General features: G+C 41.0%; 1 protein-coding gene across 7 annotated transcripts in view; it reads left to right on the forward strand.

The window, feature by feature from the left end:
- Positions 1-13,284, forward strand: part of HFM1 (helicase for meiosis 1) — a 115,673-nt gene that overhangs the window by 73,017 nt on the left and 29,372 nt on the right. For all 7 annotated transcript variants that reach the window (XM_037907680.2, XM_043520683.1, XM_043520685.1 and 4 more), the window contains 5 exons: positions 3,540-3,625; positions 8,360-8,443; positions 11,242-11,399; positions 12,323-12,426; positions 12,926-13,078. In XM_037907680.2, coding sequence (XP_037763608.2) covers positions 3,540-3,625; positions 8,360-8,443; positions 11,242-11,399; positions 12,323-12,426; positions 12,926-13,078 — 585 coding nt within the window. The remainder of the gene's footprint in view (positions 1-3,539; positions 3,626-8,359; positions 8,444-11,241; positions 11,400-12,322; positions 12,427-12,925; positions 13,079-13,284) is intronic.

Consider the following 13,284-nt stretch of genomic DNA (forward strand, 5'->3'; position numbering starts at 1 on the left):
GATCTTGAATATATGTGTGCGGCTCGAGCTTTAAACCAAAGACAGCTCAGGTAGACATTATTCTTTCTTTCAGTTTGATTTTTGTCATCACCTGTCAACCAGGAATGGGAAAGCTGATGGTGTATCCTGAAAGGGAGACTATTGCTAAGAGAATGCGGAGCCTAATCAAGAACCATCCTCTCTCCTAAAACCTCACAACTTCCTTAGTGCCACAATACACCAGAACTTGCTTCATCTAATCCGATTCACTTCACAGGGCAACTTGTTAGCTCAGGAGGTGACTGAACAGCCTGAGCAAATGAGACACAGAACAAAAATGCAGTGCTCTACACCGGATAGGATCACCTACATCGATGGGCACATATACATTCCACCGAGGCGCCCCTGGCTAGAACGGCTACTCACACCCACCTTTGCCATGACCCTCCATTGGGTCCACACACCTTCCACACACCTTCCAATTTCTTCTGGTGGCCCCGTAGGCAAGCTGAAGTCCAGGATCACGTTGACTCTTGTGACCAGTGTGCTCACACCATGATGCCCCTTGATGCCCTAGTACTCCAGAGACCCCACCTAGACCCTGGGCCTCTGTCACCCTGGACTCCATAGTGCAACTCCCTTCCTCTGGCCACACAGTTGCCTTAACTGTTGTAGACCAATTGATCAAAATGGTGCATTTCATCCATTGTATCGGCCTAACCTCTGCTGAAACAATGGCTTGATTCCTAGCAGTTCATGTGATCCATCTTCATGGGCTTTTAGACTGTAGCACTTTGGACCAAGGCCCTCAGTTGGTCTTATGCTTTTGGCATGAAGCCCTCTGTCTAATGGATGTTCACACTTTTATTTCCTCCATGTACCACTACCAGACAGATGGGCAGAGAGAGAGGGTGAACTAAGTATTAGAGCAATACCTACAGTGCTTGGTTAACTACCATCAAGATAACTAGTTCTCCCTCCTTTTTTATGCTGAGTTCTCATACAACAATGCTGATTATGCCTCCACGGGGCAGAGTGCCTTCTTTGCAAATTATGGGTTCCAACCTCGCTTTCACCTAGCTTTGCCAGCAGCCTCCCCAAACCCAGCAGCCGGTGACTGAAACCAACAAATTCACCATATACAGGAGAAACTTAAGGATCACCTTGAAGATGTGAAAAGGAACTACAAGTATGCAATTGTTGACACCAGGAAGACCCAGCTCTCATGATGGGTCAAAAGGTCTGGCTTGCAGCAAAACACCTCTGTATGAATAGGCCATCCCATAAGCTAGACCACCAGTTCCTCAGACCCTTCCGGATTTGTAAGCAAATCAACCCTGTCATTCAAATGGCAGCTCCCTCAATCTCTTGAAAGTTAAGTTTTCTGTGTATCCCTCCTGAAGCATTACAAGATGGACCCTTTTCTTGATTGGTCCCAACAGCTGCCCCCACCAGTCCAGGTCCAAGAGTATTTAGTCCATGCTATCCTGACTCTAAACTGCAGAGGGGGAGAGATTGTACTACCTAATCAATTGAGAAGGCTAGGGTTAGGGTTAAAACACTCTGGGGAACCTGCTGCCCATGTCCATGCCCCTGACCTGCTAAAAAGGTTTCATCAAGACCCCTCAGATAAACCAGGCCCAGTGCCCATCTGGAGGAAGGATGCCTCTGGAGAAGGGGATGATATAAGGATACAGGGACTAGAACCCAGGTCTTAAAAATGTAAGATGGCTGACAGTCTCACAGTGCTACCAGGAGGCCCTGCAGAGCCCTAGTCAGGAAGCACCATGAAGAATAGGTGCTGCAGGAAGTACTGCTCAAGAGACCCCGAGTGGCAGTAACCTGTGGCCCTCTGATTGTTCAACCACCCTATTTAGCGCTGGTGGTTGTCCCAGAAAATTTTCTGGACAGCCACACAGACTTTGGGCCTGCTGCAACTCCAGACCTCACCTCATCTCCTGATTTCTGGTCTCCAATCCTAGCCTGACCCTTGCTCTTGCCTCCTGACTCTAGCCTGGTAGCACCTCTGATATCCAGTCTCCGATTCCAGCCTTGTACTACCTCTGGTCTCCGATCCCAGTTTGACTTTGATCCTGACTCTTTGTATTGAACCCAGCTCCACTGATTTCCTCTGACCCCTGTTCACTGGTTACCCACCCTGATGTGTGGACCCCAGCCCAGCTGTGACCACTAGACAAGACTGCCTATGCTATGGTCTCTTACAACACATTTGCTGGACATGCACTAATCCAAGCTTCTGCTGCGGATTCAGCAATGGGATCTGCAGTACCGCAAACATCTTTGCTGCCTGCTTCCTCGCACCCACCTCCAGTCTGAGCTCAGCTTGCCCAACTGCCACATGTGGAATACACATAGGGACCAGGACTTGAAGAAGAAATGGAGGTTATGTACTGTAACTGGAAATTCTTTGACATGTGTGTTCCCTATCTGTAGTGCCCAACTGTCCTCCGTTCCCTCTGCTTCGGATCTGATTAGATTCGCAGTAAGAAGAGGAACTGAAGGGTCAATGACCTGCACTGCCTCTTATGCCCTTGCTTGGGAGAATGAGGAGACCTACTGCACATGTGTGGGCCAACGGACACTGCTTGTTAAAATCTCACACTTGGGTATATGGTGTGCAGCATGCGTAACCACGTGTTGAATAGAGATAGGACCACACATCTCAAAGAACTTCCAGTTACAGTAAGTAACCTCCATTTCTTTCAAGTAGACTTTTCTGTCTCGAGTTATTTGTATTCATTCCATAGTTCCAAGGAGGAATTTCCTGATTTGGAATCTAAGTGCTGACTCCCAAACACCACAAGGGGAGACTGAGGAATTGGGAATACTTGCAGAGGCATGTTTTTTTTCAGAATTCCCTGCTAGCTTATCCTTTAGTCCAATAGATCACAGAGACTGCCTGTTCTTTTCCTGATTCTAATCAGGTGTTTTGCTAAATCTGTTCAGGGACTGTATATTCTCCCAGAAGATTTTGGAGACAAGTGGCTCTCCCTAGAGTGGATTTTAGTTATATCTTCCTCCAAAAAAAATAGACTTCACAGGGATTTCTAGCATATGCTTAAAGGATCCCCTGGGTAGTCAACAGGAGTGTCTTGCATGGAAGCTTACTTTATTTCAGTGCCGTGCTGTTTATTCATTTGTGTGTCCACATTAGTTATTTACTGACTGTTGGAGTTTTTCCTGAGTAAAGCCTGCAGGAATTGGCCCTTGATCTGCCTTTCTTTGATTCTATAACTTAGTAAAAGACATTGTCATTCTCAAATGTTTTATACTTCATTTTATTGCTTTTATGTTTTGTTTATACTGTTGTATAAATTGAACTACACAGTATTAAATTTTCTGACCACCTGAAGAAAAATAAAATTGACTTTTGTTGAAAAGAAAACATTGACAACCTATTGAAAAAATGTTAGATAAAAGATCTCTTGTTAAAATTACTTATGCTTTATATTTATTTACTCTAATGCAGTTGTTGAAAGTAATAATTTGGGATTAGGAATTCCATATAAAAATATTACAACATTTTTCAATTTTTACAGGTGTAACACTGTCAAATGCAATGGTAAATGCAGGTCTGACATCATTTAAAAAAATTGAAGATGCAAATACAAGGGAACTTGAATTGGTATTTAAAATTTTATATGCATATTTATATAAGGAAAATGCTAATGTTTAATACTTAATGAGTTATAGACTCCAGTGTTTTAAGTGGTTTATTCTTGTTCAGTATCACACTAGATTAAAGAAATATGCAATTATCTGACAGAGGTAGTTGATTTTTTTCCTGAAGTTGGTTATTAAGTTGACGTTTTGCTTCAATTATAAGTTACATGTTAATTTTACTGACATTTTTGTATTACTATATGGGGGAAGAGAGATTCACTCTAGAACTTCTCACTAACTAAAAGAATAATAGCTCAAATTCAGGAATTTCATCATTATCCTTTTAGTAGTGGAAAGTTATAGAATGAAATCCTGGCCCCACTGATGTCAATGGCAAAACTCCCATTGAACCTCAGTGAGGCCAGGATCTCACCGCAGATGTGGAAAGATGTGGGATTAAATTTTGCTGGGCTCCTGATGCACAATTTCTTTGGCATTTCTGCTTCTTAAGTGTGATAGCATCCTCTCCCCACAGCGTGTAAGGAGCTCTTTCATATCTCCAAATGGTGTGGACTTCATTAATACTCTTGTTTTGCATTTGGGAATTTGTTAGATCTTAATATGCCTTCTCTCCCTGTTTTTTTCCCCTGGTTACTTGTGTTTCATCATTTAATACATTAAAGTTTAGGACAATGTAGTACAGATACCTAATATAGGCGCTAGAGGCAGCTTTTTGAGGTCTGGCTCTACTCCGGAGAGGAGCAGCAGTTTGAAGCATTTCTGGCCTTTTGGTTAAGTTGCTATTCAGGTTACCATTGGAGGTAGGGAGATTGGAATTTTATTTTTTTTAATGACTCAGGTGGCCTTACTTGATTCATTGTCCTTGGTTTAAAATTTCTCTCATCCATAGTTTTTATAGTATGATAAAATAATAGTAAAGTTGCAAAGTCAAGTACTCCAAAGTCAGAAAATGCCAGAATTAAGATTGCTTGTGCAACCTTAATTTGTCTCCCTTTTGTTTATGCGTTATGATACAATATTTAATTATATGATCACATATTACTTTCTCTGCAGAATCCCTGCCACATTCAGTGCGGTACTGCCTGGCTAAGGCAGACTATTACCTACCTGTTCTGACAGTGCTGCGCCCTGGAAGTGGCCAACAGCAGATCTAGCTCCTAGGCGGGGGGCCAAGGGGCTCTGGGAGCTGCCTGAGCACCAGCTCCGCACTCATTGGCTGGTTCCCGCCCAGTGGGAGCTGTGGGGGCAGTGCCTGCAGGCAAGAGCTGCGTGGAGATGCTTGTGCACCTCCACCTAGGAGCCAGACCTGCTGCTGGCCCCTTCCGGAGTGCATCGCAGTCTGCAGTGCCGGGACAGGCAGGAAGCCTGCCTTAGCACTGCCGCTGACCAGGAGCCACCCGAGGTAACCCTGTGCCCCAATCCCCTACCCCAGCTCTGAGCCCCCCCGCAAATCTGGAGCCCCTTCCTGCATCCCAAACCCCTCATCCCCGACCCCACCCCAGAGCCTGAACCTCCAGCCCAGAGCCCTGACCCCCTCCTGCATCCCAACCCCCTGCCCCAGCCCAGAGGCCCCTCCCACACTCTGAACCCCTCATTCCCAGCCTCACCTTGCAGCCCTCACCCCAGCCCTGAGCCCCACCCACACCCCAAACCCCTCATCCCCAGCTCCTTTGGGTCATGGGCATCAACAGTTTTCTTCAACTGAGTCACCAGAAAAAAGTTTGAAAACCACTGTTCTAGACAATACCCTGCACTACACAGCCCTGATTCAGTCCAGAGGAAGTCCATCCTGTGCACTGAATGAGACAGGGGTCTCAGGGAAAAGATATGTGGTCATGTAATCCAAGACCATATCATGAACCATATGTACAAGAGTGCCAAATTAAGATTGCAAAAGATGACTTTTTGTGTGCTTGACTTTGCAACCTTTTTGTTCTGTTAACATAGTTTTTCTGTGTAATTTCCTAGATTTTTTAAAAAGCAAACTGAAAAAACAAATACCATCATGTGTCTTCATATTGACATCCAAATGGTTCATCAACAGGGTTAGAACCTCTAGATCCCCAGCACTGACCTCTGCCACTGAAGCCAACAGAGTAAATGATAGCAGATGATAACCTACTCTTGCTATGTGAACCAGCACTAGAGGGGGATAAGACACATTTTACCAGTATTTCATAGATAGTTGCTCTCTTCCATTCTCCTTGCCTATTCAGTCCCAATCTCCACATCTCAGGCTTCTTGTCCCAGTCTCCTTGCTCAGCCAGTCCCTGCCTCCCCTCCCTCGAGCTCTTAGTCCCAGGCTCCAATTAGTCCAAGGCTCCCCCCAGATCCCAGTGTCAACCCACAACTGCCAGTCACTGTTTCTCTCTCCCCTTCCCCCACTTTCAGCGTCACTGTCACCAAGCTCCTTGTCACAATCTACTCCTTTCCTTCCCCCTGGTCTGGCTCTTGTTCTTTCCGCATTCAAGTCAGGCAGCTTGCTCTCTCATGCTGCCTGGGCTTAGCACAGGGTCCTTGAGTGCCCATGAGAGGCAAGCTCCCTGTTCTCAGTTTTGGTGCCTGATCCCTCCCCCCCTTGACCCATAGCAGATAGGAGCAGCAATTACAGAGAAAGCGCTGTTTCACTCCTGTATTCCTGTGTTCAGGCATGCTCTGTTGCTGTTTGGGCATGGTGCATGCCTAGTTTGGATAGCACTAGGAGCTGTGCGGGGACGGAGGCTGCATGCTCATTGAGGAAGGACTATTCTGAGATTTTAGCTCATAAACTTTAAGAAGACTCTGCTGAGCATGTAAGAACTGAGATTTTGCAAAGGTTTATAATTTGGCCAAGTGTGGGTGGATTTTCACATGAACAGCAAAATGCACATCCCTAACACAAAGGCCACTCTTGCCAAATGTCAGTTTCCTGCTCCGAAGTCTGGGGGTGATAGAGCTTCTCAAAGAAAAAGTCACCAGAATTCTTTTGACATAGGAAAAAAAGCATTGTTTTGCAAACCTCATTCTTGGAAGAAGATGAACTGTTTTAGCTGAAACATTTACCCTCCTGCCCAAAAAGTTCAGCCTGTGACAGACACCAAAAAATGGAAAATTTCAGCCTAATGGTTAAAGTTTGACAGAGTTTTAAGTGACTGAAAATAGTGTCTTATAATCGAAAATGTCAGGAAACTTTAGTAGGTGGTGCTACTAGCCTATAACATTAGGACAATGTACATTTCCTTAGGGCAGAGGTTCTCAAACTATGGCCCGTGGACCACCAGTGGTCCGTGAACTCAATTCAGGTGGTTCGCAGATAGTTTCCTCTAAGGTGTGCGCCTAGGCGGCTGCACACAAGACAATGAAGGGCCATCCACCTAATTAGTAGAGTTGCGGAGGCATGGGTCCACAAATTAGGTGCCTGTACCCGGGAGAAGACACACATATAAGGTGAGGTGGTGGCCTTGGGAGGAATAGGGGATAGGTGGGAGGGGGAAGTGAGGTGAGAAGAGGGGGTAGGGGGAATTTGGGATGTGCAGGGCTGCAGCAGCCAGAGAAAGAGGCGACTTTCCCCAGCCCCAGGGCTGCGGCTGCCAGGGAGAGATGGCCCTCCTTCCCAGGCTCAGCTCTGTGGCTACTGTGGCGGGGAAGAGACCCCTCACCCTCCTTCCCAGTGCCAGCTCGAGGGCTGCCGCAGTGTGGGAGAGAGGGCACATCCAACACATTAGAAAAGTAAGACTACTGATATTAAACTATGAATTGTGTGCTTTTATTTATAGAACAAAAAAACTCGTTTTTTTTTTTTACGGTAAAGTTAGCTATCAGTACAAACAACATTTGGAAAGGTCATTAAGTGGTCTGCCGAGACCCTCAGCAATTTTCAAGTGGTTCACAAAAAAAAAAGTTTGAGAACCACTGCCTTAGGGGAACCCCTGTGGATGCTGGGTCATCTAGTAACTTCTTTTTATTGTGGTATTGCCAATCCTGCATCTAAAACAACTCCTTTCTCGTACTCCACAGTAATGTAGAGGAACTATGGTCCTTCCAAAATGACAATAGACGCTCTCGATGGTCCCAAAACACTTATTTGTATGACTGGAATTATGCTTGGACTTCCATATATGTGCTATTCAGTTTTCTCTCAAGAATAGACCTAACCCAGGACTAAGGTTCCCCCGCCCTTACTCTGAATAGCATAATTTATCAGATAAAGTTGTTCATATTCATTCTAGTGTGATCTGATCCATTTTAATGGGGGCAGTCTTCTATAGCATTTTTTTTATGTGGGGGTGGGGGACTAAGGAGTTTAGTAGGTTCCAAGTTCCTTGCCTGTTGAGGATTATGAGAGAGGTGAGAGTCAACCTCTGAGAGACTATTCTGCTTGTGGCTGAACAGTTATTGTACATCAGAGCAACTGATATTTTTTCTTGTCAATTCTTTCCTGGCTGGTGAAGTAATAACTACTTCCAGTTAAGACATTCCTTCATCAGGATGAGGAAAGAAGAAATTATACCATCCCTGAAAAATAATTATCCCTCTTTAATAATAAGTACAGTATTTGCAAATTATGGGCCAAATCTTCAAACGATATGGAAACCTCCAACTTCTTTGATATTAAGGGTAGTTGTAGGTGAATAAGAACTGTCCGTAGTTGATCCTGTGCATTCTCTTGTTAAACTTGTTTATTTGAAAGTTATTTTTATTACTGGTGAAACATGATGACTTGTAATATATCAGAAATAAAACTAAATATTTGCAGATTTTAAACAGACATCCTCCTTTTGGAAACCAAATAAAAGAATCTGTGCTACATCTGCCAAAATATGAACTTGGCATTGAACAGGTAAATTCTTCCAATTGCTTTACTGGGTAATGCTTTTTATGATTGTTTTGCTTTAGAATTCTGCTAACATAGTAAAAATAAAATATTTCAATAAAATATTACAATAGTAACTGTGTAAGTTCCACATCGGGAATATGAAATGAGGCATGCCCTCTTCAACCTTTCCATGTGTTGTTAAAGGCCTGCCCATTTAATTTATATATATTGTGTGTTCCTAACGTTGTTCTTTGTGACCTCTCTATGGCCACACTCCACATTTTAGGAAATATTGTCATAAGAAATCAAATGTTCCTGAAACACAAGTTCATTCAAAGACTTCTTGAGTTAGTTGTCTACATTCTACACAAAATATCTGATCTCTTTCTTTTCTTGTTTCTTCTGTTTGTCAGCAATCTTTTTATGTTAAAAGATGCGAAAGGAGACAGTTCACCTATTGATCTAGCTCTTTTGAATATGTAAATCTGACAGCTCTCTTCCATCTTAAATATCAAACATGAGGCAAAAAGAGGTCAATAAGAACTTTTTTCTGTTTCTAGATATCAGATTCAGGAACATACAGAAACAATAGCTGATTAGAATCAAATAATTGATACCATGCATATCAAAGGAGTCATGATCTAATGCTTTGGGTGGGATACAGGAAATCCTGAGTTCTGATACTCACTCCCTCTGTGGTATTGGGCAAGTCACTTAACCAGTCTGCCTCAGCTTTCTCATCTGCAAAATGTGGATAATAACACTTAATTGCCTCATCGAGTTGTTAAGACAATTAGTTACAGTTTGTACTTTGAAGATGAAAAATTTGATATAAGTTTAAAGTGTTATGACTATTATTATAATAATGATCAATTCTGTTTTAGTCTGTCATTTTGTAGATTAGCACAAGTACTTGAATAATGTATTAGTAATTCTAAAATCCTTTTCAGAAGGAAAAGTTAACAATGATAAATGCTGCACAAAGATCGGCCTGCATTATTAAAGTTTTTTTCTCCTATAAAATTGAAGCAAGAAGTATCTAGTTTTCTTGCTTCATCCCCAGACATATTTACATATGAATTAATAGGAGAAAAGGAGGATTTTTCTTGTCTTATTCGGTATTCTTTCCTGTGAAGCTAGGATTTTGACACACATATTTGTGTCTGATGCATTTTTTGTTTATGCCAACAATAGAGGATCAGTATTTAATGTATTTATTCTTTTTCAGCCAAGATTTATTGTGATTATATTTTAATTTATATAATCCAAATTGGACCCATAATAGCTGATATCAGTAACTGAAAAAAACCAAGACATCTCAAATCAGCATTTGAAATAGCATTATATTGTTTATGAAAAATATACTTACATGTAAAATACACTTTGTTTTTACCATAAGTTTCTCCAAAGCAATTATTTCCCATATTTTCCATAACATTTCTTCAAAATTATGGGCACAGTTCATTTTTCTAGAATTTGGTGATCATGTTACTGTCTTCCATTAACCACTGATTAATCCTTTAAATGGTATAATTAGTACCCAGCTATTAAACTTAGTAAAGGGATACGGAAGCTTTGACTGTTAGATTACCAACGTGAGCCAGACTGAACTATGCAGTGTTGTAGCTGTGTCAGTCCCAGGATATTAGAGAGACAAAGTGGGTGAGACAATATCTTTGATTGGATCAACTTCTGTTGGTGAGAGAGACAAACTTTTGAGCTGCTGCTTCTACCAGACCTGAAGAAGAGCTCTGTGTAAGCTTATGCTCAAATAAATTTGTTAGTCTCTAAGGTTACACAAGTACTCCTTTTCTTTTTGTAAATACAGACTAAACGGCTGCTACTCCGAAACCTATGTAAGCCTGAAAGCTTGTCTCACTCACGAACAGAAGTAGGTCCAATAAAAAATATTACCTCCTGCCCCTTGTCTCCCACATAGAACTGGCAGTTATGACTGTAAGTCATTATAATAGGAAGGTTCTTTAGGGGTTTGTGAGAAAGAAATTGATGGTCTCAGTCTAATTTGTCATGAAAAAAGTCCACTCTCAAAACTGCCATGATTAGCACTCATCATTGCAGTCTTAACATTAGAAAAAGAATGGAGACCGAACTAGCTTCACTCACCTACAGTAGTCTCCTTCTAAATCAGACAGATACACATTCGAATGAGGAACAGGGCAGCACTGAGAAAGCTTGCCTCGCTGCTGTCTGTAATGAACTTGTTATTTGGGTGAATGGAATAATAGTTGATTCACTCGCATCGCCAGTCTGACATATTTTGAAAACATTAGGATTACTTAATAAAGTTCTAGTAAAATAGGTATTTTACAAATTACATATTTCTAGAAAGCACCTGGTTTAAAGACTGTAAAACATGTTGAAATGCTAGCATAAACAGGGCATGAATCTTTATTTCTGGTGTTTGAACTCCAGCAATGGATACATGAGGAGCATTCATATCTATCTTTGGATTTACTAGTAAACAGACTGTTCCACTAGAAATCACTGGTGGGCATCCCTCATAGAATCAGGTTTCTATTTTCCTTGGCAGTGAACAGAAGGGGTTTTTCTGTGCTGTTCCATTCATCTTTGGCTAGAAGTGCAGAGCATCTTTGAACAGTCATTCAAACTTAGAATCTCGGCAATGAACTCACGATGATAGCCCTTTCTGATTGTGGACAAAATAAATGTGTGTTCTGTTGAAATTGCACCTGTCCAAATTGAGCCTTTGTTCGTGGTGTACAAATTCATGAAAAGGAGTGTGGCTTACTCTGAAGTGTTTTTACTGGTTATATCATTTTATGTATGATTTATTTTCCTAGCTTGCAAAATACAGTGATACAGTGGCTGAAATCTTAGTGACCATCATATTAACAAACTTTGAACAGCTTCAGATTAAGAGAACTGCACCAGATTTTCACTATGTAACCTTACTCATAGGAGATGCTGATAATCAAGTGGTTTTTAAACAGAAAATTATGTAAGTGTGATCAGTCATGTTATTTACATCTTTAGGAATGTCATTTTGTATTATTTCCATGAAGAGTCAAATAATATATAGTTGGTGTAACTTTTTTTTATATTAATGAGACTAACGAAATATCTGTTATTTTAGTGGAAGTCCTGCTGCAAATGGATTCCCTAGGCCCGATTCTCTGTTGCTCTGTGTCCTGTGCAAAATGCGTTATAAAGTGCTTCCTGATTTCGTAGCATTTTACAGTTGCTTTGCACTGGTGTAAATGGCTAAACAAGGCGCAGTCCAATAAAGTCAGTCCCCTTGCATATATCATGCCATTCTAAATATCTGTGCAGTTGTGTTATCAATTTTATTGATTATATTGAAGCCAAAAGCATCCAGTTTTAATATAAATACACAAAATTTACATTACTTAATGCTTATAGAAAGGAAACTTTTTGAATTGTTACTCATGAAAATTAGGTACTGAATTATTTACATAGGCAGCACTTGCCTACCTTCCCTACACAGGTTTTTTTCACCTGGCAGAGGAATTAGACACTCTCTCTCCAGTTGGATGAGCTATACGTGAAGGGAATGGGAAACAAAGAGTAAAATAAATCTTCTCCAACTAGATGACCTGCACCTGGGTCCTGATCAAGTCCTCACAAAGAGGAAGGCATGCTCTTTCCACCTTGCAAAACTGGAATGTCATCTCAGGATCCTGGCTATCTTAGGGCTGCAGGCCCAGAGGGCACATCCTATTGGAATGTTTTTGAGACCCCTCATCAATTTGATCCCCTGAATCAAAACTGCTCTATGGTCTTTTACCAGATTTCCATACTGCTAGCATCGCAAATAACGTGACTTTTTTTTCGTAAAATGTTTACCACTATCTTACTGTCCATTGTGTATACTTAATATCATTATATTATTATATTTTGCAGGGATTCTGTCTTGCTGAAAAATGGAAATTGGACTAAAAAAATTGAAGTGAAAAGAGCTCTTAAATCTGAGGAACTTAGTATAAATTTAATTAGCTCTGAATATGGTAGGTTTATTGATATGATTAGTACTTTAAAATATATTTTTAAAGATGTTGAATAAATAGTGAAACCAGTTTCCTTTATACCAAGCCAAAACTTCAATAACAATTAATTAATTTAAAAATAAAATTCTATTCATTGTTTTATTGTATACTATGCTAAAAGCATTAATTATGAGATTTTTCTAATGTAACTGTTTCATGTTAGTGTCATGTTAGTCTCTCCTTGCTCCCTAGGATTTAACCTGAACCCTTCTCCCCAAAACTCTTTAGAAGACGACTCCAAAACATTTCAGCCCATACTTATTCCCATCTATCCCCAAAGTTTTCCAATCTCCTCTCCATCAGTTCTGAGCCACATACCAATTCATCATATCAGATTTGCCTGATTTAACATTGATTCTCTTAATGGCAAATCGCTCCTTGTCTTTAACGTTGTGTAAATGGTAATATAAGAAAATATTTTTCAATTTACATAAACATTTTTGTGTTCCATTTCTAAAAGTTGGGGTGGATATTCAGCAGAACTATACAGCCTTTTACTTAGGACCAAAAAGGTTTGGAAATGAAGTGGTTTTACAAAGAAAATTAGAAGCTGAGTCTTCACCTATGTATCATGCCTCTTCAGTAAGATCAACAGGAGCGAGAAAGGATACAGGTAATTAATAATACTCTAAAGAATAGAGTCCCATATCCTGCTCCTGTTGAGGTCAATGGAAGTTTGGTCAGTTACTTCAATATGAGCAGGACTGGGCCCCATATTTGTTTATCTTTCTTCACTTTTGGGTAAAATGTTGTATGAAAACACACTACAATATATTAAGGAATTTAGTGTACTGTGGCTTTGAATCCAGTATAGACAGT

The sequence above is a fragment of the Chelonia mydas genome, chromosome 8 (assembly GCF_015237465.2).
Source record: "Chelonia mydas isolate rCheMyd1 chromosome 8, rCheMyd1.pri.v2, whole genome shotgun sequence".
Taxonomy (NCBI): domain Eukaryota; kingdom Metazoa; phylum Chordata; order Testudines; family Cheloniidae; genus Chelonia; species Chelonia mydas.